Here is a 23,776-nt window from a genome sequence, read left to right on the forward strand (position 1 = left end):
CCAGAGCCTAGGATACAAGGATGTCACTGGCAGTGTCACCTACAAGGGATCTAGAATAGGCAGCATTGCCCAACCCCACAAGCTTCCTCTCCCAGGAACATCTCAGGGCCAGGATCCTGCAGAACCCACATCAGGAAGTGTTGTTAGGAGGATGTGGACCAGGCAGGTAGACTGAGATACTGGGGACCTGGGCTCTGGCCAAGTCCACACCACATGACCCCTGGCCTTTGATGCAGTCACTTCTCCCACCCGCCACCCCCAACTTTAAGCATTTCTCTCTGCAAAACGGGGTGATAGATCCTGGGATGCCCCTCCACCCGCCAAGCATGACTTCCAGCATTCATGCCACTCTATTTTGTGGCTGGGGCTGAGCATGGTATTCCTGGCAGCAGAGAAGAGCTGTAACTCAGTCAATTCTCTGAATGTCTTTGTGTAGTAATTGAGTTAACTCCATCTAATACAAGTGAACCTGTCAGACTCATCGGGCAGTCTCTGCCTCTAAAGCGGTGACATTCCCAATGTGAATGTTTTAAATCACATGCCTGGAACTTGGAACTAAATTTCCAAGAAAAATCATTCTCTCTGTGCTGAGGTTTCCAGGAGAGTCTGTAAAGAGCATAATGTGGCAGAACTGTCAGGCTCAGGAGCCACCTGTGCTTGAACTGTAGGTACAGGGCTGGGGCAGGGTGAAGGACAGAATGTAGAACCCAAAGAAGGAGAAAATCTTTCTCTTCTGGTGGGGGATGCAGAGGACTGGTCTCTTCTTGCCTTTGCATTCTTCACCTTTCCCTCCCTCCTTGGCCCTCTTCCCATAGTGCCAGTGTTTTCACACTACCCCTTCCCCACCCCAGGACCTTTTCCTCCAGGAGTGTCCCACAATCCCCAATTATCTGCCCTTTATGTTCCCCAGTCCAAATGGACCCCAGCACAACCAGCAGCCACACTTTTGGCCATTGGTTGATCTCCAAAAGTTAAGGAAGAAGCTCCTTAAACCAGTTTATACTAACATGGAAATGACTGAAAGCCCCCTGCCCTTCCTACAGGAAACCATTCAACCCAAAGAAATCTCTTCAGCTAGTGGGATTTCAGTGGGATTCCAGTAAAATGGCCACAGTGGGTGGACCCTGGGGAGAGGCTCTGGCCTCGGGCCTGTACCTCCCAGGTCACTTTATCTGTATCTTCCCATTCTCTTCTGATCCTACAGACCCTTTCAAGGACCTCAAAGGGAGGACCTAGCAACATCGAGGGTATGAGGAGGGAAGGGGCAGCAGAAGGGCAGTATTTTCTTCATATGTGTCCTTAGTCTACTGGCAGGATTGTAGGGACTAGGAACAGTGCAGTTTAGGGGGAGGCAGAGTGGGCCAGCTCAGCCGGCTGTTAGCACAGACGTGGAGGACCAGGGAGGGAACTTGGCAAGTGGAAACCCGCCAACCATGAGATGATAGAGACCTAGGTTTGAATTCTGGTGCATTATTTACTATGTTGGGTCTTGGGCCACTTACTCAGTGGCTCGGTTTATTATCTGTAAAATGGAGATAATTTATCCCAGAGCCAAAGTATGATACTCCTACCTTGGGATGTCATAGGGTTCCAGATCCTCCCAACTCACTGGCTTGTCTGCACTCGTCCCCCAGGTCATTGATAAGAACTCAGGTGGCTGGTGGTACGTGCAGATCGGTGAGAAGGAGGGCTGGGCCCCCGCATCATACATCGATAAGCGCAAGAAGCCCAACCTGAGCCGCCGCACAAGCACGCTGACCCGGCCCAAGGTGCCCCCGCCAGCACCCCCCAGCAAGCCCAAGGAGGCCGAGGAGGGCCCTACGGGGGCTAGTGAGAGCCAGGACTCCCCGCGTAAGCTCAAGTACGAGGAGCCTGAGTATGACATCCCTGCATTCGGCTTTGACTCAGAGCCTGAGCTGAGCGAGGAGCCTGTGGAGGACAGAGCCTCAGGGGAGAGGCGGCCTGCCCAGCCCCACCGGCCCTCGCCGGCGTCTTCTCTGCAGCGGGCCCGCTTCAAGGTGGGTGAGTCTTCAGAGGACGTGGCCCTAGAAGAGGAGACCATCTATGAGAATGAGGGCTTCCGGCCATATGCAGAGGACACCCTGTCAGCCAGAGGCTCCTCCGGGGACAGCGACTCCCCAGGCAGCTCCTCGCTGTCCCTGGCCAGGAAAAACTCCCCCAAATCAGGCTCCCCCAAGTCATCATCACTCCTAAAGCTCAAAGCAGAGAAGAATGCCCAGGCAGAACTGGGGAAGAACCACTCCTCAGCCTCCTTTTCCTCATCTATCACCATCAACACCACTTGCTGCTCCTCCTCTTCCTCCTCCTCCTCTTCCTTGTCCAAAACCAGTGGTGACCTGAAGCCCCGCTCTGCTTCGGACGCAGGCATCCGCGGCACTCCCAAGGTCAGGGCAAAGAAGGATGCTGATGCGAACACTGGGCTGACCTCCTGTGCCCGAGCCAAGCCATCGGTCCGGCCCAAGCCGTTCCTGAACCGAGCAGAGTCGCAGAGCCAAGAGAAGATGGACATCAGCACTTTACGGCGCCAGCTGAGACCCACGGGCCAGCTCCGTGGAGGGCTCAAGGGCTCCAAGAGTGAGGATTTGGAGCTGCCCCCGCAGACGGCCTCCGAGGCTCCCAGTGAGGGGTCTAGGAGAGGCTCGTCCGACCTCATCACCCTCCCAGCCACCACTCCCCCGTGTCCCACCAAGAAGGAATGGGAAGGGCCAGCCACCTCGTACATGACATGCAGTGCCTACCAGAAGGTCCAGGACTCAGAGATCAGCTTCCCTGCGGGCGTGGAGGTGCAGGTGCTGGAGAAGCAGGAGAGCGGGTGGTGGTACGTGAGGTTTGGGGAGCTAGAGGGCTGGGCCCCTTCCCACTATTTGGTGCTGGATGAGAATGAGCAACCTGACCCCTCTGGCAAAGAGCTGGACACAGTGCCCGCCAAGGGCAGGCAGAACGAAGGCAAGTCAGACAGCCTGGAGAAGATCGAGAGGCGCGTCCAAGCACTGAACACCGTCAACCAGAGCAAGAAGGCCACGCCCCCCATCCCCTCCAAACCTCCCGGGGGCTTCAGCAAGACCTCAGGCACTCCAGCGGTGAAGATGAGGAACGGAGTGCGGCAGGTGGCGGTCAGGCCCCAGTCGGTGTTTGTGTCCCCGCCACCCAAGGACAACAACCTGTCCTGCGCCCTGCGGAGGAATGAGTCACTCACGGCCACTGATGGCCTTCGAGGTGTCCGACGGAACTCCTCCTTTAGCGCTGCTCGCTCTGCTGCCGCCGAGGCCAAGGGCCGCCTGGCCGAACGGGCCGCCAGCCAGGGTTCAGACTCACCCCTGCTGCCCGCCCAGCGCAACGGCATCCCTGTGTCCCCCGTGCGCCCCAAGCCCATTGAGAAGTCTCAGTTCATCCACAATAACCTCAAAGACGTGTACGTCTCTATCGCGGACTACGAGGGGGATGAGGAGACAGCAGGCTTCCAGGAGGGGGTGTCCATGGAGGTTCTGGAGAGGAACCCTAATGGCTGGTGGTACTGCCAGATCCTGGATGGTGTGAAGCCCTTCAAAGGCTGGGTGCCTTCCAACTACCTTGAGAAAAAGAACTAGCAGAGGGCCTGGGCTCTTCCAGCCTCAGTGTGCCTCTCTGGCCGCCCACTGGATGAGCGGTGAGACGAACAAAAGGGAAAGGAAAAAATGGGAGGGGTGGGGGGTGGACAACATTCAACACTGCAGAATGGGTGACCTCAAAGATGCCCCCTCTCCAAGCCATCCCACAGCTGGAAGGTAGGGGATGGGGGTGCCCACACTTAGTAAGGAAGGGAATGGACCAGGGAGTCCCAGGCCTGGGACCCAGGGCCAGGAAAGCTGAGATCCCCTGTACACCGTAGGGACTTCACCAATGGATTACATGCCATCTGGGACAGGCCATGTGGGAGACCCCAGTTGTGCCTTTGCTGCAGATCTGGAAAAGACATGGTCATGGGGGCCTCCAGTGTCCTGCCCCTGCTTGGCCCGGTTTTGATTGCTGGCATCTTGCCACCCCAGGTAGCCCTGGTATTGTCCTAAGCTGTATTTGTGAATTGTGCTGGTTTCCTGGGCATTGCCACTGCGTACCACAGGTGGGTACATTAGAAGCCACCACTGGCTTTGGGGCTTGGGGGTGTCTTCTGAGCTCAAGCCTGCTTCTGGGCCAGGCCATTGTCACTGTTGAAGAAAAAGCAGTTCCCAGGTGCCAGCAAGGACCATCTTTCATAACTGTCACTGTCTTGGCCTTGAGAAGAGAGCCTGCTCTCCGCGGGGCACCCCATGGAGGACACAGTACCAGAGTTTACAAAGAGGGTGGGGGAAGCCACCGGTCTCTTCCTAATCTGCACAGACTATTTTGGGTATTTCCGGGTGGGCAGTTCCTTTGCATGTTTCGGGAGAGGTTCGTAGATTTGGGGCTTATATGTCAGGCCTTTGGTTTGCGTCTTATTTTAGGGGTTGTTTGGGGGCCTGGGTGGTCGGCCTCACATGGGAAGGGGATGGGTAGTGGATGGGGTTTCTGTTGTATCTTGTGGGCGGGTGATTTTGCTTTTGTTTTTGTTTCACATTCTTCCCCCTCCACTAGCCAAAGTCGTTTCATTTGGTTTCCACTGTGTGGACTGTGCTGGAGCTTGGCGCCTGCCAGAAAAATTTGGGGCTAGGCAAGCCCCAGGTTGCAGACATGGTGAAGCAGAGAAACTGTTCTTCTGGTTCCTGCACAACCTCAGAGGGGCAAAAACCCTTCCCAGGAAGGAGGAGGGTGTTCAGGAGCCAGACTTTTGGAGAGAAGGCAGCTCCCAGCCTGCTGGGTGACCGCCATTCTGCGTGTGTTCCCCAGCTGGGCAGGGCTGGAAGCCTTACGTATGAAGCGTGGAGAAGCAGCCATTGTCCCCACTATGGGCAGAGGGGGGACCCGGCTGGCCCCTTAGGTCAGACTGGAGCCAACACCGCCAGCCGCCCCCTCTGGCCTGCTGGCAATGCCACAGGTGCCCAAGAAGATGGAGGATCCCTGTGCCAGGAGCCAACCTGCTCTTCCCGAGGGGCAGTGCCCCAGTGAAGACAGAAGTGAGAGAATAAAGTTCCCTGTAGGTCCTCTGTCACCTTTGGGTTGTGTTTTTCAATTGTTGACATTTCGAAGGGGACCCTCCAGAAGCCCAGCCGGCTTCCCCCAAGGACTCCCCCTTCGCTGGGAGTGGATTTCCACACGTGCCTTTGATTTCGGACAGATCGGGCCTCACAGCCACCGATTCAGCTGCCAGGGTCCCTGGACTGGGGGTTGGTGTTTTCTATAGAGGAGGAAAGGCCCTCCCTCACCCTGCTCCCCACCCAGGCAGGGCAGCATGGGACCCAGTGTCTCAGTGCCTTCAAAACCCACCCCCACCCCTACCCTACCACACCCCATCCCAGAGGCCTTGCCTGGGCAACCCTAAGCCCCTGTCCCTCACCATACACTGATGCCTGGCAGCTAGAGCAAATGGCTTGTGTTCTTTGTCGAAGGCCTGGTGAGATTGTTTTGTTTCCTTTTGTTTTGTGAGTTTGTTTAAAATTGAAATTAGTTATTTTCTTCTGCTGGACAGTATTAAATAGAGCAGGATGTTGAGTTAATCTGCTAGATTGCAGTACTAATGGTAGTGGTTTAGTGTCTTCATATTAATATTATTTGTACTTATTTGAACAATAATGATAAAGAAGTGGTTCATTATTTTTTAATTAATGCACTTTAAATAATGTAGAATGGAAAAAACCCAGAGAGCAAAGTGCATTACTTAAAGATGCAGTATATACTTTTCTCATTTTTAAACAGCACATATTTATTAAGAGAAAAAAAAGTAATTTATGACTATTTAAAATAAAATTTAAAAGTAGAGTGACTGTCAGGTAAAGAACCTTCAATGTAGCTATCTTCCAGGGGGAGGGCCCTGCAGCCTCGCTCCTCAGATGTCTGCACTGAGCCAGTTCAGTCACTAGTGCGCCAGCCAGGCCAGGAGGGAGTGCAGAGCATGTCTGCCAAGCACAGAGCATCTCAGTTGGACTGGACCACAGTGCTCCCCAGAGCCTGCCTTTCCTGCCCTTCCCCACCACCTGCACTGCCCCCCACATTCTCCCAGGCCCCCCAAGGACCCCCTCTCCTTGATCCCCAGTGCTGTAAGTGATAGAGTCATTAAAAGGCAGGACTGAAAGAGACCTCAGAGGTCTCTATCCCATCTCTTCCTGTTACTGTGGCCCAAGGACAGGAAACAACTTTTCCAAAATCCCACAGCTAGTTAATGGCAGATCGCCCCACTACATTAATCCCGTGCTCCTCCTCACCGCCATTATAGTTTATTGTGTGGTCATGTTTACATTGTGACATCCAGCCCCAAGGATGGCTGGGAGTTTGCTCAGGCATCCAGGAAAAATGGGGAATGCTGCCATCTGGTGACAGCATGTAGATTTGGGCAGTGAACAGGGATTGCCATGCCCCAGTCTTCACACCTCGCCCCCGCACCCCCTAACTCACAGCACAAACCCTGCAAACCCAAAGAGAATATTAATACTTGAAGCAAGAAGGGTGCATGCCAGTCCTTCTCCGGCATGGCCAGGGGGTACCAGGCCTTGTGTGCCTGGACTCCTAGCCCTAGCCAGGGCGAGAGGGCCTTTCCCTTGAGCTACTGAGCTGCTTTGTGATGCTGAAGGATACTGCCGGCAGCAGGCAGAGGAGGGAGGGGGCCTAGGGCTCTGACCCATCTGGAGGAAAACCAGATCGGACTAAAAAAGGAAAAAGAAAAACAAAATCTCCGCAGTGTCCAAACCTAGTTTCCCATGAGTTGCAATTGAAAATGTGAAATGACACTGTATTGCTGTATACTGCAACTTTAACCATAATGAGCCCTTCTGAGGTCATTATTGAGGTTCATATAATGCCCGAAGATTCAGCATTTGGTGCTTTGTTTTCCTTTCCGTTTCAAGACCTTTTTCTTATTTCAAGGGGAAAAAATGTCATCTCCCCCCACCTCATCCCTCTTTGTGACAGCAGGCCTGGCTGTGTTGCCCCTCTCCTCCTCGCTATTCTCACCAGGCCATGGGACTTTGGGGGCAGCAAGAGAGAGCTGGAAAGGGGCAACCCTGAGCAGCAGGTGTGCCCCATGCCCTGTGGGTTTCCCCTGTGTCCAGTGACTATAGACGGGCTATCTTGCCAGGCCTCAGCCCCGTCTACCCCAAGCCTGGCCCCAAAGGTTTCTCTTTCTTCCTCCTTGATTTTCCATCTTGACGAAGGCATTATATAGAATCATTTTAATCACTTTCAGATGTTAGAGCAGCATATTTTACAGGCATTTATATCCATTGCTTTCCTCAGCAAGGCATGTTACTACTTTTATCATCTAAGGAAAAAAGACAAGGGAATTTCAGTCAGGCATTATTTTCCTATTACTAGTGTTTGCAGAATAGGTATAGGACTATTTAAGTTTAGACCTTGGTTTGGTAGTTTTTGTTTTTAATAAGGGGAAAAAGGTAAAATAACCCCTATTTTTCCTGTGATTGTATTTAACTAATATATTATTTCTTTAAGGTTACTCACTTCCCCTACCCCTCCAAATACCTTGCATTCTCAATCAAAAATGGAAACAATCTGAGAGACAGGAAAAGTGCAATATTACCAAGATGGATGCCAGGGCTCGTTGGGGACAATGGAGGGAATACCAGTGGCGCTCAGAGAGCAAGAGGCAGGGAGCGGGGTGCTGAAGGAATCCTAGCTGTGGAACAGGTGGGTGGGTTGGTGGAGTTTGATCTTGTAGCGTTCTCCTCTCCCCCGCTCCTTGGGAAGATGATAGGGGCCCCTGCCAGATCCACCCAGAAGAAAGGGATTCAGGCATGGGGCCCTTGACCTCTGGGCCCCAGTCCCTGGAGCAGAGGCAGGCCCTCGGGAGCTGTTCCTTGTTTTGATTTCTGTTGTGGTGCAGCCAGCTGCTCAGCGAGACCTGGCCTAAAAATGACTCCCAGCAGCCCTCTCTCACCCCAGTGTCCTGATGTTTGGGCTGTGATCCTTCTGATGTACGTTTGAATCTTTCTAAAACTCGGTGCCTTCAGTTCAGTTTCTAGGCAGGAAGCCTAGAAGTCACCAGATCTTTTAGGGGGATGTAAGAACCTTGAGCCGCGCACACCCTGGCGAGACACCAATTCCCACAAGCCTGCAGCAGAGCCTGGGGCTGAGCCTGGGCTGCCCATTCGTCTCAGCGACTTCAGCCTGAGGAGTGAGCCCTGCCTGGGCTCCACACCCAGACAGTCCGTACAAATTCTGCTCCGGGAAGTGTCGGGGGTCTATTCAAGTTTCTCTGCAGACAGAACTTCCCACAACAGGTACCAATCTGGCCTCCTTCCTCAGCACTGGTAGAGAAAGCAACAGAATGGGAAGTTTCCTCTGGGTTCGAGCCTCAGCACTCTGCCCCTCAAGGTGACAGGGACGTCCCTGTGGCTTGTTCCCTCCACCACCAGTACTGTATGCTTGCTGCTCCAACCCCCTATTTGGTGAATTTCTGCACAGACACAGATCTCTGTGCCCAGAATGGGACTGTGCCCTGTGCGGGTCTCTCCCTTGGTGTATATCCATCTACATATTCAGTCTTTGAGAATCTCAATGCAGAGCTCTCTGGGAAGAGAACTGTCCACATTGCTAAATAATTAAGATTCCCTCACTTTTTTGAGGGCCATGTGTTGAGAATGTGTGCGTGTGTGTGTGTGTGTGTGCGTGCGTGTCTGTGTATGCAAGTGTTGGTAACTTCCCACTTGAACTAAATAACATGGGGTTAGAGAAAAAAAAAAAATACCAGGCAAGCTGTCTCCATTGAACAAGTCCTTGGCAATGGGCAGGTCCCAAGGGACTCACAGCTTCTGGCAACAAGTGTGTGTGTCATTCACACACGTCATTCTGGCTGGAGAGTGCAATGTGTCTTTTTTTTTTCTTTTTGTAATTATTTTATTAAGTATTTAGTTGGAAATTTCACACTGGCATTAACAGGTCTAGCATAAGCAGGCTAGGCAGTCATCCCAGGCTCCAAAATGAAGATGTGCAAAAGAGATGCCACTGGGTGTAGAAACACTGAGTTGGTCCAATGAGGTCACCCCCTGCAGATGTGTCATCGAGCAGGCTGACTCCCACCCCTCAGCCATGCCATGGGTATGAGAAGCCCCTTATAATAAAAGCTGCCAGCCTTTTCGTCCTTGTTTCAGAGGGTGGGTCAGGTGGTTGGAGTGAGAACTTGCTCACGGTGCACCCAACAAGACCTGCAGGTGCATATAAGTTTAGTCCCAACTGCAGGGCCAGACCGAACACTTCCTGGGAAGTGTGTGGCGGGCTCTGCTAGACCTTCCTGAGTTTCTGGCTAAATCATCAGCCCTGTTTGGTGCAGTCTCATGTCTCTGTGGTTCCCAAGCTGCATGATCAGAGCCAGTAAGAAGACAGGATCAGTGACCCACAGCTTTGGGGAAAAACAGCCCCACTGTTAACTTCCCTCCTGCAAACCTGGGTCCCCAGGCCATAAGGTGGGCACACTGGTGCTTACAGACTGGGTGGAGGGCCCTACCTTCCAAGGCCTTGATCCCAGCCTGACTATAAGGTTGGGATTAGCATGCAATCCCCCTTCCCCAATCCTGTCTTTTTAAAATCTCAAGTTTGCACTTAACCTTGACAATCAGCACTCTCTCCTCTCCAGTCCTAGAACTCAGTGGCCTTAGAGAATGGGGTCCCCTGCACTGAAGGTCCCTGCCTTGCTCCCACTTCCATCCTGGCCAATAGGCTGAGCCTCAAGAGGTGAAAGAGAAAAAGGGAGGGAGGGAGGAAGAATTATTTAGAACAAAAGGATGGCTCGAGCACGTTAGAGGCAAGTGAGAGGCACGTTGGTGAGAAGAGCATGTGCATGTTTGGGGTAGCTGGGGCCTACTGTCCCTTCATTAGGGAAGGAGGCTTCCAGAAGAGGATGTCTTCTAGAAAGAAAAATTGTGTGAAGGCTGAAAAGGGGTTTGGAGTTTTGTCTTTGTTGATTAGAAAGAAGGAAGAAGTCAGCTCTGAGTGTTTCAGGAAGAAGAGAGCAGGTAGAAAGGGAATTTAGTGATTTAACACCCAAGGGTCCAGCCACAGCAGGTTGGAAAATCCTCCGAATTTGGCCACAGAAGCTGGCTAGGAAAAAGCTGCCACTCACTGGGCCACACGCTGGGTCCCCATCAGTTCTCAATGAATGGTCATTGATTTACTTAGCAGAGAGGAGAAGTCACCAGCCACAAACCAATTTTTGAGCTTGCAGGCCCTGATTCCAGAATATATGCATCCAGCTCCCAGGTTCTCAGCTGGTTTTGCCCACTTCCCTTTGACTGTCCAATCCAAAGCTAGTCTCTCAAGTTGTATGGCTCAAAGATCAGTGACCACAATGGGTCATACAGTAGGGACCCACCTCCACAAATTAGAACCAGGGTTCAGACTCCACTGGGCACATCTGGGAGGAAGGCAACCTCCTTTGTCGTCCTGTTGGTACCAGTCATTCTCAAGTATCTCTGACACCTGTGGTGGTTCAGTTTGCTGAGCCTGCCACCTGGTATGAATTAGACTGGGTGTGATGAACATTCATCCATGGATATACCCTGCCATTTTGCAGTGCCTTATAACCAAGGCACACTCCCCATAAGAGTTTACTGCAGAGAAAGAACAGCAAAACAGCCACCCTCCTTGAATTTACAACTCATTATCTGCAACAGGTTTTCTTTAAATCCAAGACACAGGATGGGAAATGGGTTTCCCGGCCAGGTACTCAGAGGTCTGCAGGAAGTGACTCCCGGGCAAGGCAGACTTCGGTAATCCCTGAAGCGTGAGCATGTGGACTGCATGGCTGGGTGGGGACTGGTGGATGTCTCTGGAGCTCCATAACCTTGAAGAATTCCTCATGGAATTCCCCTCCCAGCTCTTAGTGGGCTCTGTGGGGTCAGGAGGAGCCTTTCCTCCAGGTTTTCCTTCTTTCCTCCTCAGCAGAGAAACTGGAGAAAGGACATTAAATTCAGTGCAGTCAATTTGAGTGCTGAAATATTTCCAGAATCAATGGTGGTGCTAAACTATCTCCATGTTTCTAACATTTTTAATGGTGGAGTTGGTTTGTTTTTAATCTCAACACAAAAATGCAGTACCCTTGGGGAAGGGACCAGCCCCTTGGCCTGCCACTTTCCAGGTGTCCTTTATCACTTTGACGGGACTCTTTGGTCTGCAGAAAATGCTGTGTCTTGGCATGCTTCTAGACTGTAAGATTTGGGTTTTGTTTTGTATTTTGTTTATGTTTACATGCATCTTATATTTCCCTGAAAACTAAATAAAGTTTTGGGCCTTTTTAACCGAACAGAATCACCTCTTAATTCTCCCTGTCACCAAAAAAAACCATCCAGCTGAATAGCAAATGTCCCGTTATCCCAAATTGCAAGGTGGACTTCAGGATCCCAGGGCCCTCTGAAAGAAAGGACACTGGAGGGTGGGGGCAGGTAGGTAAGCTCTCGGTTTTTTTTTTTTTTTTAACAGGGTCTCACCCTGTCACCCAGGCTGGAGTGCAGTAGCATGATCATAGGTCACTGCAACCTCGACCTCCCGGACTCAAGCGATCCTCCCACCTCAGCCTTCTGAGTAGTTGGGACTACAGGTGCACCACCATGCCCAGATGATTTTTCTATTATTTGTAGAGACAGGTTCTTGCTATGTTGCCAAGGCTGGTCTCAAGTTCCTGGGCTCAAGCAATCCTCCTGCCTCAGCCTCCCAAAGTGCTGGGATTACAGACATGAGCCAGCTCTCACTCTTGGTGAGAACCGTGGTCCAGCTCCTCCAGCCTCTTCCCCACTTTTGGGAGGCTTTCTGGGCAGTGGCCATGGCTTTGAAAGATGCAGATCTTGGGGCCAAGGACCCACATCCAGCAGGCCTAGCTGGCTCCTTAGCATGGCCCCCCAACCCTCTCCTGCTTTTGCTGGACCCCAGTAAGCAGGACCAGGTAGCCCTGATGCAAGGAACAGGACATGGCTGTGCAAGGCCATGCAGAGGCTGGGTAGCCTGAGCATCCTCCCGGGAATAAGGTGGGCAGGCAGGTATCCCACGTGCCTCTGAGGCCTGGTGCTGGCAAACGAGCTCAATTTCAACACTGTGCCTAGACCTTGGGGCCAGTCTGGCTGCCTCCTCCCCACCACCCCTCTCCCCTCAGCCTTCCCCACCACTCAGAACACTTCCCTAAAGGACTCTATCCAGAGGCCTCCCTTTTCTCCTCAGTGGCACCACCCATTTGGTATAGGCCTCTGCACCCACCAGTGGGAACACAGCTGAGCTCCCTCCAGATGTGGGGGTCTGAGCCTGGGGAGAGGGGTGGAAGCCTTGTTCCTGGGGAGCTCAGAGCACAGCCCCTGATGACCTGAGTCGACCACTTGTCATCCTCTCATTAGCCCCTAGGTGGCACTGCGCGCCCCCCGCACACACACACACACACACACACACACACACACACGCGGCAGATTTGAGCCCTGCTCAGCCTTAAGGAGAAGCCCCATCCCACCGAACCTTCCCCACCACACCCTGCTCCTCACAGATGCAGCGGCCTCTCCCAATTTGCAAGGCCCACCTGGCATTCTAGCCCCAAGTCACGCTCCAGCCCCCGACTCCAGGGAGTCTTCCCTGATTGCCCCAGCCCACCTTGAAGCCTCAGAGGCCTGCAATTACCCCTCAGGGAAGGGCCACACCTCCTGATGACTCCCCTAGTATCCAGGACACCAGCCCTCCACACCCCAGCCTGCCCCTACATGTGCACGCACACGCTGGCCCTCCTTCCCCAGTGCTCTGCGCACAGCACCGCCCTCAGGCTGGTACGAAATCACCTTTATTCACAATCACAGCAACCCGAGTGCACAAGGGAAGCAGCAGCCACCCCTGCACTGACAGAGGTAATGAGATGATGGCTTCCTCTCCCCAACCCTCAGCCTCTGGGCTAGGGGGCCCGCTAGTCAGCCCCTGTTCCCTCCCACAGAAGGGGTCTCCCAGGGTCAGTGACTTCCCCACACGCCCACTGCAAGGCCAGCACAAAGGCCCAGCCTGAGGTCCTGGCAGACCACCCCATGGCAGCCCTCACGGAAGAACTCCCGAGAGTCACACAGAAAGCCTGCCCCTCCTCCCCAACCATTTTACAGAAGTGGAAGCTGGGCTCCAGGGGGCTACGACTCGGCCAGGGCCACACAGCTGGTCAGTGGCCAGGACTAAAACCCATGCCCTGCCTGCCACACAGAGGAGCAGTCTCTGATGGATGCAAAAACAAAAACAAAAACAAAAAGCCATCTGAGGGGGCAGAGGGCTGGGAGGCTGGGAGAGCCCAGGCCAGGGCAGGCAGGGCTGAGAGGACCAACCTCAGCAGGTGGGGCGCTCCCTCCCCAGAACTTAGAATGAGAACCTGGAGGTGTGAGAGGCAGCCCCTGCCTCCTCATCTTCCCTACAAACAGGCTCCCTGCCCCGCCATCACAAGGTCTCCCTGTCCTGTTCCTGGCCCACACTAGGAACACTGGCCCTCCTGGAAGTTTGACGTCCTTATGGAGGGGGGACCTCCTGGGTCACCTGATGTACCTAAGCCAACCATGATAACCCAGCTCTGGCCCAGGAGGAAGGGTGATCTATGGCTCTGGGTGACCACCAGCCCCAGGGCACTAAGGAGGCTTGGTTTGCCTCTCTGTAAAATGGACACTGTTTGCCAAAAGGTCCAATTTGGCCCCTCCTTATGGAGTTCCAATTCATGATTGGCAGAGCTGGGTATAAGCTTTGTGGCTGGAGTCAGGGGAAGATACTGCGTTATGACTGCCTCAGCCGCATCCTTTCCCAGGTACCCCAAACACACGGGCAGCATTTCTAGGGGCCCAGAGGCCTACAAACAAACAAACAAAAAAAACCCAAAACCACAAACCAAATAAATAAATTAATTAAACTGAGGGAAAAGGCTGGTCTTGGCCCAGGGAACCCACACCTCCCCATCCAGGGCCCTGGCCCATTCCAGGTGTGCCACAGGCTCTGACTATCAGCCTAGGCTCTGGACAGCACAAGATGTGGGGAAAAGGTCAGAAAAGGTAGCTGCAAACCTGTTCTTAGGGACCCTGGCAGAAGACCGACCCTTTTCCCCAGCCCATACCGAAGGGCTACCCCTGGGCAATGGCATCCAGCGAGATGACTGGGGCAGGAAGGCTACAGCCAGGACAGGGTCCTCCCCTTCTCAGCTAGGGGCCCAGAACCTGGAGCCCTCTGCAGCCTGTCCATGTGCCCATCAGGTGGTGGGAGAGAGACATGGCATGAGGCTGCAGCCTGCCCAGGACGGGAGGCACCCACCAGCCTCTCACCCCCAGCTGCCATGCCCAGTGGGCAGGGAACGAAGAAAGAGAAGGTAGGCATAGGTCAGAGAGGGAGACAGCAGCTCAGGAGCGGCCTGCCCAGGGCGGTTGTTGAGCAGGCTGTACACTGCTCAAGGGCAGTTGGCTGAGGAGGCAAATGAGCCTAAAATCCAGTCCACACTGCACTAGCCAGGCCACATGCCCTGGCTCAGGGCTGCAGCTGCCCAGAGGAAGGTACATGTTTTCTAATTCTCACAAAGGTGCCACATGGACTACAGACACCTCCTAGAAACCTGCCTCAGATGGGGAAAGATTAGGGCAGGCTGAGATCCCAATTTAGCCCTCAGCATGCAGAGAAGAGCTGGGTGCAGAGACGGGAGAGACAGGGAGAGTGCGGCCTCCTCTCCTCCCCTCCCTCTGCCCGACGATTTGCCTCTGCCCCCTCCCTGCCTGATACCCCCCTCTCCCCAAACCTTCAAGGGCCTCAGTTTCCCATGTTTAATGGAGGAAGAAAAGTTTCCAAAATGAGGAAGAGAAGGGGCCCCACTGGCTTGTTCCTCAGCTGGGGCTGGGCTGAAGCCCGAGGAGATGGGTGTGCGGGATGGGCCACCGCAACGGGCTAGGAGCTGCGGTAGGTCTTGATGATGTCCTTGATGGGGCGGCGGCAGATGGGGCAGCAGGCGTGCAGAGCCTTCTTGAGGCGCAGGCCACAGGCATAGCAGAGGCACATGTGGCCACATGTGTAGATGACCGTGTCCACCGCGTGTTCATAGCAAATGGTGCACTCATCGCTCCACTGGCCCAGACCTGGGGTCACTGGCGACTCGGGCAGGCTCACTGGCGAGTTGGGGGCTGTCCCTGAGGACAAGGGGGCACCAGTCAGGAGGAGACATGGCCCAACCCGGCACTGGATTCATGGGAAGAGGGCTCCCCGGCCTCTTGTGTCCCCCTCCATTTATCAGGATCTGCCTGTTCACCCTGACAACCCAACTTCCAGAGCACAAGGGAAGAGGCTGAGCTCTGAGCAGCCCCACTTCTGACCCACTCCAACCCCAGATGAGGGGACAGAGTGGCTAAGAGGCAGTGAGAGAAAAGAAGGCAAGATGGAGGAAGGAAAGGGTCCAGAATCTTTTAAGGTAGGCCCCTCCTGAGCTACCCTTTGGCACTGCCCAGCTAGGGGACAGGAGGGGATGACCCTAGAAATCACCCCCCAACAAGGGTTCACTGAGCCCAGCTCCAGCTCCTCTCCACTCCCAGCCCGGACACAAAGGCTGCATCCTTGCCGCAGTCCCACATGGTCACCAAGGAACAGAGGAGCCAGCCTACTTACCGCCAGCAGAGCTACCCAGAGGGCCAGAGCTGCACGTGCTGAGCAAGGGGTCAGAGAGGCGGCTGCCCAGGGCACTGGGCGAGGTTGGCGTGGAGGCAGGGGAGCAGGGGAGTGATGGGATACCCCGCTCAGCCAGGATGGTGGAGCCTGTGAAAGGGGAGGGAGGGAAGGACACGCTAGCTGCCTGCCCAGGCCAAACTGGAGAAAGCTCTGTCCCTCACAGTGGGTTCCCAGGCCTGACCACACAGCCCAGCCACAGGGCCGAGAGCGGGATTTTGCAGGCTGGTGCGGGGATCATTTGATATTACTGCCGTGGAGTATATCTAATCAGCTAAAGACTTTGACCCCAGTCAGCACCCAGCCTGGCCTCTGTTCTCACCTATGAACTGGAGGGCCATATCCTGCTTGCATCTTGTTAAAACAGCAGCTCCAAACTAGGCCCCTGCCTGGCACCTACCTCCGCCCCTCCCCATGTATGCTTTCTGCAAAGCTTCCTGGGCCGGAGCATGTATGTTACTATCTCCTCTGCCCCGCAACCTCACCCTCCTGTTAAGAGCCCTGAGTTCTTCACCACTGTCCCCAGATATCACCCACCTTTTCTGCATGGCACCTCTGCAATGCCTTCACCTTTTCCCACCTTGTTCTGATCATAGATTCTCTCCTCCCCTCCTTCCGTCACTCACTTCCTTTTTTTTTTTTTTTTTCAGACGGAGTCTCGCTGTCGCCAGGCTGGAGTGCAGTGGCATGACCTCGGCTCACTACAATCTCCGCCTCCCAGGTTCAAGGGATTCTCCTGCCTCGGCCTCCTGAGTAGTTGGGATCACAGGCACATGCCACCACACCCAGCTAATTTTTTTGTATTTTTAATAGAGACCGGGTTTCACCATGTTGGCCAAGATGGTCTCAATCTCCTCACCTCGTGATCTGCCAGCCTTGGCTCCCAAAGTGCTGGGATTGCTGGGGTGAGCCACCGCGCCCGGCCTTCCTCTCCTTTTTAACAATCCTCGCCTCCCTCTTTCCCTCCTTCCTTCTCTCCTGCCTTCAACAAATCCTTACTGAGGACCTACCAAGCACCAGGCCCCGTGCAGACAGAAAGCTAGAGATAGCCCCTGACTTCAAAGAGCTGGCTGTCCAGGGAGCCTCTGGGGGCTGTCCTCAAACTCCTTCCTCTGGGCCGCCCTGACTACCCCCAGACCACATTACTCCCTCAAGTACACACACACATGCACTACAGACATACAACTACACAACCACAAAGGCTGGGGTAATATTTGTTCTGTGCCCAGGACTCCAGTTTTGTTTCTCCAGTAAAACCATGAGCTTTTTTTTTTTTTTGCTTTTTTTTTTTTTTGAGACGGAGTCTTGCTCTGTTACCCAGGCTGGAGTGCAGTGGCGTGATCTCGGCTCACTGCAAGCTCCACCTCCCGGGTTCACACCATTCTCCTACCTCAGCCTCCTGAGTAGCTGGGACTACAGGCGCCCGCCACCAGGCCCAGCTAATTTTTTTTTTATTTTTAGTAGAGACGGGGCTTCACTGTGTTAGCCACGGTGGTCTCAATCTCCTGACCTCGTGATCCACCCGCCTCAGCCTCCCAAAGTGCTGAGATTACAGGTGTGAGCCACCATGCCCAGCCCATGAGCTTTCTTAGAACAGGAAATCTTATTCACCTGTGACTCTCCTACAAATCCTAACATAATGCCCTGCACACACCTAAGTGCCCAATGAGATCTTTTTTATCTGTAGTTATTAATTCTAATTCATTTAGTGGTGTTATTATTTCTAAGAATATTCAATAGATGCCCACAGGGTTTCTCTTACTGTGTTAATATTTTTCCAAGTTAATTGTCATCTCCTTCTTTCAGGAATTCACAACTCCTATTTACTTTTCTTGACTTGTTGCATTGGCCAGCATTTTCAGAACAACGTCTGTAAGCCATCTCTATTATATTCCTGACTTTCATGAGAATATTTCTAATGTTTCACCAGTAAGTATGGAACTGGCTGTATGTTTTGTGATACACATGAGTGAAGGAAATAACCTTCTATTCTTAGTATACTTAGGCTAGCCACAAAGCCAAGCATTCCTCTATAAGGTTAATAATGACCCTTCATACATTGCCACTGGTTAGTTATTCTTTTGAAGTCAGTCAGGATCTTCAAACACCAATTTGCTGGTTGAGATGCCCAGTTTTCCAAACAGATCAGGAGCACTTTGTTGAATATATATTGAATTCTGGGTGGTTCTTCTTCAACACCCACCTTGGCCTATCTCCCTCTTGAGAGAGAGAAATCTGGATTTTCTTTAAGCCTCCCCTTTGCTCCAGTCTAGTAAACCTCTTTGGGCAACAGAAGCCTTACTGGAAAGCTGCTTAGCTATTATTAGATGGTGCTGAGGGAAGAAAGTACCTTACTCTTATGTAATTTCCTTGCCCTGAGGAGTAGTATATCCTGGTCAGTGAAATCAGCTTGACTATTTTTTATTTTTTATTTTTTTGCATCCCAGCCTAATTTCTTTTTATTCCATCTTGAATTCTCACCCAAGCCTGATTCATCTACCTGCTTGCTTGCTTTCTCTCTTTCTCTTTCTTTCTCTCTCTTTCTTTTGTTGAGACAGAATCTCACTGTTGCCCAAGCTGGAATGCAGTGGCACCATCTCAGCTCACTGCAGCCTCCGCCTCCCAGGTTCAAGTGATTCTCTGCCTCAGCCTCCCAAGTAGCTGGGCTTACAGGCGTGCACCACCATACCCAGCTAATTTTTTTTGTATTTTAGTAGAAATGGGGATTTGCCACATTGGCCAGGCTGGTCTTGAACTGCTGGCCTCAAGCAATCCATCTGCCTCGGCCTCTCAAATTGCTGGGATTACAGGTGTGAGCCACCGCACCCAGGCTTTTCATTTCCTTTTTATTTATGTTTCACTCCATCTTCATTTGGTCTCTTTCCAGAGTTAGAAGTCCCCAATGTTTTTTATATGATTTCGCATGCTCTCACAAGCCAACAGCATTACATACATTAACATATGTGTATTCAGTTACTCACATGTGCCTATACACAGTATGCCAATCTCATACAGTAACTACCTCATGCTCACTCATCTACACACATTATCTTGTCTATCAAGCCTCCTGGGCTGAGGTCTAGGCTAGGGGCTTTGAGGCCCAGGGGTCCCCAAACTTGGGTAAGCATACTTATTAAAGAAAAACAATTCAGATGTCCAGAACCTGTCCAAGGTCTACAGAATTAAAATCTCTGGAGGTGGGGTCCAAGAATCTGCACTTTAATAGGTCCTCCAGGTAAGTCTAATGAAACCAGCTCAGTCTCACAGAGCTGGTTCAAAGACCAGCACTTGGAAAGCATGAATACCTGCTCACTCTGGGGTACAAAGGTACCAGGAGACACTTTGTGAAAAGATTTCCGGTCAAATTAGTATGGAAAAACTGTACACCAAAACCACCATCACCGTCTCCTTAATCAAACTGCATATTAAAGGCTCTGAGAAGTCTTCCAATAAAGAGTCTTCCTCCCTTCTTTTCTTAACTCAATGCACATCCCCCAGGCCTTTCAAACTCTGTGCCCCCCCACAAAAGGCAGGCCCAGAACTCTGCAGCCCCACTTCCCCCAAGGCTGCCTGCTCAGGGATTCCCCAGAGTCCCCGAACCAGACACCACCCTGCACCACCTGACTACTGACATTCCAACCTCTTTTTCTCATTTGGACTCACAAACTTCCTTAAAGGTGAGGACCTTTATTTCCATTTTGGAGAAATGGTAACCGAGACTCAAAAAGTTAACTGCCGGGGGAAACCTTTTTTCCTTTTTGTTTTTTTTGTTTGTTTGTTGGGTTTTTGAGACGGAGTCTCGCTATGTCACCCAGGCTGCAGTGCAGTGGCACGATCTTGGCTCACTGCAAGCTCCGCCTCCTGGGCTCACGCCATTCTCCTGCCTCAGCCTCCCGACTAGCTGGGACTACAGGCGCCCGCCACCATGCCCGGCTAATTTTTTGTATTTTTAGTAGAGATGGGGGTTTCACCGTGTTAGCCAGGATGGTCTCGATCTCCTGACCTCATGATTCGCCCGCCTCGGCCTCCCACAATGCTGGGATTACAGGCGTGAGCCACCGCACCGGGCCTTTTCCTCTCATTTTTGAGTGGTCACTGGGTTGTGTGCTTCTGGACTGTTTATGTATCTGTGAGACTATGGGTTGATCAGATTCTGGGCATCAAACTCAACAATCCGCGCTTTCCCTCGCCTCACCCCCCCAGGTGAGTCTCCCAGGTGACATATAAGGGCTACTGACAAGATGACCGAGTCCCGCCCAGAACTCATCTTAGGTGTCTGTGATTCCTTAGCAACACCACAGGAGCCTGGAGGAAGGGGAGCTCGCCCTTTGTCTCCGACCCGGATCGTCCCCGCCTCCAGGAAAGGCACACGCCCAGGCGCAGTTGCGGGCACTCACCGAGGATGCGGATCTGCGTGATGGTCCCGTGCAGGCCGAAGAGCATCCAGAGCGGCTGCGAGGCGTCCACGCACAGCTGCATGCCGGCGGCCGCGCCATTGTGGCTGAGGTGCAGCTCGCCGTCGGCGTTGACCACCAGGCCCAGGATGTCGCCGCTGTGCAGGGGCCCGGGCACGCGGCACACGGCCCAGAACTCCTTGCGGTCCACCAGAGCCTCAGGGCTGAAGGGCAGGTCGGCCGGCCGCAGTGTGCCGGGGTCGCACGTGGTGACGCCGAACGACAGCGCGCCGGGCCGCGCGCCACCCGAGCGCGTGACCTTGACGAAGATGGTCTCGGCCACGCGCACAGGCCGGCTGGTGAAGACGAGCGCGCGCTCGTCGCGCCCGTGCTCCACGCGCGCCACCGTCTGCTCGTCGAGGATGCGGACGTGCGCGCCGGCGCGCAGGGCGTGGAAACGCAGGTCGCCGTCGAGCTGCGCCGGCAGCGCGCGGCTGTGCTGCGAGTTGAGTGAGTTCTGCGGGATGGGGCAGCCGGCGGCCGGCGCGGCCTCGTCGCCGTCCGCGCCCGGCACGTTGAGGTCGCATAGGCTCACCGAGAGGCGCGCGTCGTCCGCCTCGCGCCGCAGCGACGGCCGCCGCAGAGCGGTGAAGGAGCGCGGACGCAGACAGTCTGGGAGCACCAGCTCGCTATCTGCGCGGGAGACACGGGGCGGTGTCACGCAGGGCTCCCGGGAGGCGGCCCCGACGCGCCCCGCTGCCCCGTCCCTACGCGCGCACCGTTACAATCCTGGATGGCTAATGGCGCACACGATGCTTGTGACATAAATTAGCGAGCACAGTCAAGAAACGGCTCTTGCAGGACATCTGTTTAAACAGAGGAATAGGTGGGGTGAAGCACCAAAACTTAAACCATGTGGATGCTTCCAAATGCTCACAGGTGCTTGCTATATGCGTATGTGTACTTCCTCATTTTCTACAGTAAACGTGTATTCCTTATAATTTAAAATTTTCAAAAATTTAACTCCTGGGCTCCTTCCGTCTTATCCCTAGCACCTAGAACAGCGCCGAGCATTCTGTTGACAAACAGTAACCGTCTGTCGAGTGCACTGATGAAGGCCTAACATCCTGGAAAGCCAGGGAGCAACCACCCCCCAGCAAACACACACAGACACCCTCTTTGCTACATTGTCTCATCTAACCTTAACAATCACCTTTTGAGGCTACCATTGCCATGTCAGGACACAGGCTGAGAGAAGTAGATCTATCCAAGATACCCTTTTGAAAGTGGCTTAACAGGGAATCAAACTCATCGTTCTTTTTTAAATCATATAAGTTATACAAAATATAAAACGGTATTTTGTAGAAAATTCAGTTCAGCAAAAAGAAAAAATAATCGCCTGTAAGCCCCCCACCCAGAGAAAAGCATTTTTAATATTTGGATGTATGATCTTTCAGCCTTTTTAAAGGCTGCATTTTTGGGGGGGGGGGTTTGTTTGGCTTTTTTTTTTTTTTTTTTTTTTTTTGAGACAGGATCTTGCTCTCTGGCCCAGGCTGGAGTGCAGTGGAGATAACTCAGCTTACAGCAACCTCCACCTCCCAGGCTCAAGCCATCCTCACCTCAGCCTCCCAAGTAGCTGGGATGCACCACCGCGCCCAGCTTATTTTTGTATTTTTGGGGTAGAGACGGGATTTCGCCATCTTGCCCGGCTGGTCTCCAGCTCCTAGACTCAAGCGATCCTCCTGCCTCAGTCTCCCGAAGTGCTATGATTAGAAGTGTGAGTCACCACACCCAGCTGGTTACTTTTTTTAGTGCAAAAATTGTGTCATGCTATATAAACATCACTTGTTTTTTACCTTTTATATGTACTACATCACTTTGAAAATGTGATGACATTGACCCATTTCCCCAGAAAAATGAACATTCTCACTAAATTCTGTAGATAATTTCTCAGCATTCATGAACTACATGAAGCCATTCATGGGCAAGGACTCCAGGCTAAGAACCCTGGTAGCTTTTTTCAAAATTTTCAAAAATTTAACTCCTGGGCTCCTTCCGTCTTATCCCCAGCACCTGAACACCTCTCCATGCCAATAACTGTTTCCAACACCATATTCCTCTAATGGCTGTGTTATGTTCTGCTTTATGGAGTCCTATAACTTTCAATAAAAGTGATCACCATGTTCCATGAATTACCCCTGCAATTCATCCTTACAGCAGCCCGTGGAAGCGTTCCCATTTTACAGATAAAGCTCAGCGGCATTATGACAGCCGCCATGTGGCAGACCCAGGATTGAAAAAAAGGTCTGTCCAACTCCCAATGCCGAATTCTTCACTTCCAGACTCTCCTTGTTTATTGAAGCCTTTCTGCGTGAGTCAATCTCTCCAAATTTGCCTGGTGCCACTGTAAGCCGCACCATGGACTGATCCCTTCCTTCGGGCCTTCTCTCTGAACCTCTCCAAAGGAGAATCTGTGCTGTCTCTTCAGAAACTGGGTTAAGGATGGCTGGGGTTCTCAGGTATGACAGCAAAGCTTGGGGGATTGGTCTGGTAGGGACAGCAGAGGCCAAAATTCAGCTCCAACTGAATGTAGACATGGTCACTAAACCTCCCTCTTTTCTTTCACCCTTTCCCTGCCCCTTCCAGGAACTGTGTTGTCTGGCCCCCAGAAAACTCTGGGTGTGGGCCCTTCCCCCCAAGCCTCCTGAAGCTCTGGAGAAGCCTCCTGGGGCCTGGCTGATTGGGGTTTCCTGGAATCGTGTTGGTGAGGAGGAGGGAGCCGGCCGGAAAATGTGATTATTCCAGGGAATTGACTCTGTGACAGTGATGGTGCATAGAGGCTGGGGGAGCTGCGGAGAGGCAGAGGCAGAGGCCAGGAGGGCCTGTGCAGGGGGGAGGTGGGAGAGACAAATGGTGCAGAGCTGGGGAAAGCCAGTGGGCTGACCTGGACCCTGGGGAACAGTCCCTGCTCCCTCACCCCTCCGGGATTCCAGGCACTGGCCCTTGGGAACTGCAGAGGGTGGGAGACAGAGAAGGGAAGGGGCAGTAACAGCAGGGAGAAGAGGAATCAGGTCGCTCAGAGATGTCCAGCCAGAGCCTCCAGGAACACAGCTGTCACAGGGCCCACACCACCCCCCTCAGGACAATCAGTCCAGAGCTCCTGGGGCTGGGCAGACCCTCAGAACAGATGCAAGCTATCCTGGTCTCTCTGCCCCTTTAGGAGTCCCCTTCTACTTAAACATGCACACTACCAGTTGCTCGCTAACTTCCAGGCAACCTGTTCCATTGTGGAGTTAATCTGTCTTTAAAGAGTATTTCCTTCTTTTAAACCAAAATCTACCTCCCTGTATTTAACCCACTGCCTCCTGAGCTGCCTATCAGCCCAATACTGAAGACAATTCTCAGGGAATACTCAGACTCCCCACACACCTTCCCACCTCTTAGATAATGAACAGAACCAGACTCAGTACTCTAGATGTGCACCAACCAGCTCAAGGCACAGTGTGGCCATCACCTCCCTTGGTATATATGCTATACTTCTAATAATGCAACCTAAAAGTACATTAGGTTTTTTTCAGTAACCAACATTCATATACTAGTAGGCAGGACAGGAGCACAGT

General features: G+C 52.8%; 2 protein-coding genes across 6 annotated transcripts in view; one reads left to right on the forward strand and one right to left on the reverse strand.

The window, feature by feature from the left end:
* The window catches only part of SH3PXD2A (SH3 and PX domains 2A), a 286,817-nt gene extending 266,668 nt beyond the window's left edge, over positions 1-20,149 (forward strand). For 2 of the 4 annotated variants that reach the window (XM_032178549.2, XM_058436046.1), the window contains one exon: positions 1,635-9,492. In XM_032178549.2, the coding sequence (XP_032034440.1) occupies positions 1,635-3,608 (1,974 nt within the window). In that variant the 3' untranslated portion in view covers positions 3,609-9,492. Of the gene's footprint in view, positions 1-1,634; positions 11,381-16,412 lie in introns of those variants that run through there. The other 2 variants (XR_009212713.1, XM_032178540.2) reach the window with 2 other exon arrangements.
* The window catches only part of NEURL1 (neuralized E3 ubiquitin protein ligase 1), a 112,832-nt gene that overhangs the window by 2,848 nt on the left and 86,208 nt on the right, over positions 1-23,776 (reverse strand). The window contains exons 4-6 of one of the 2 annotated variants that reach the window (XM_032178518.2): positions 20,160-20,849; positions 15,706-15,852; positions 12,874-15,233 (exon numbers count right to left, since the gene is read on the reverse strand). In XM_032178518.2, coding sequence (XP_032034409.1) covers positions 14,995-15,233; positions 15,706-15,852; positions 20,160-20,849 — 1,076 coding nt within the window. In that variant the 3' untranslated portion in view covers positions 12,874-14,994. Of the gene's footprint in view, positions 1-12,873; positions 15,234-15,705; positions 15,853-20,159; positions 20,850-23,776 lie in introns of those variants that run through there. The other variant, XM_058436047.1, reaches the window with a different exon arrangement.

The sequence above is a fragment of the Hylobates moloch genome, unplaced genomic scaffold (assembly GCF_009828535.3).
Source record: "Hylobates moloch isolate HMO894 unplaced genomic scaffold, HMol_V3 SCAFFOLD_3, whole genome shotgun sequence".
NCBI classification, from domain to species: Eukaryota; Metazoa; Chordata; class Mammalia; order Primates; family Hylobatidae; genus Hylobates; species Hylobates moloch.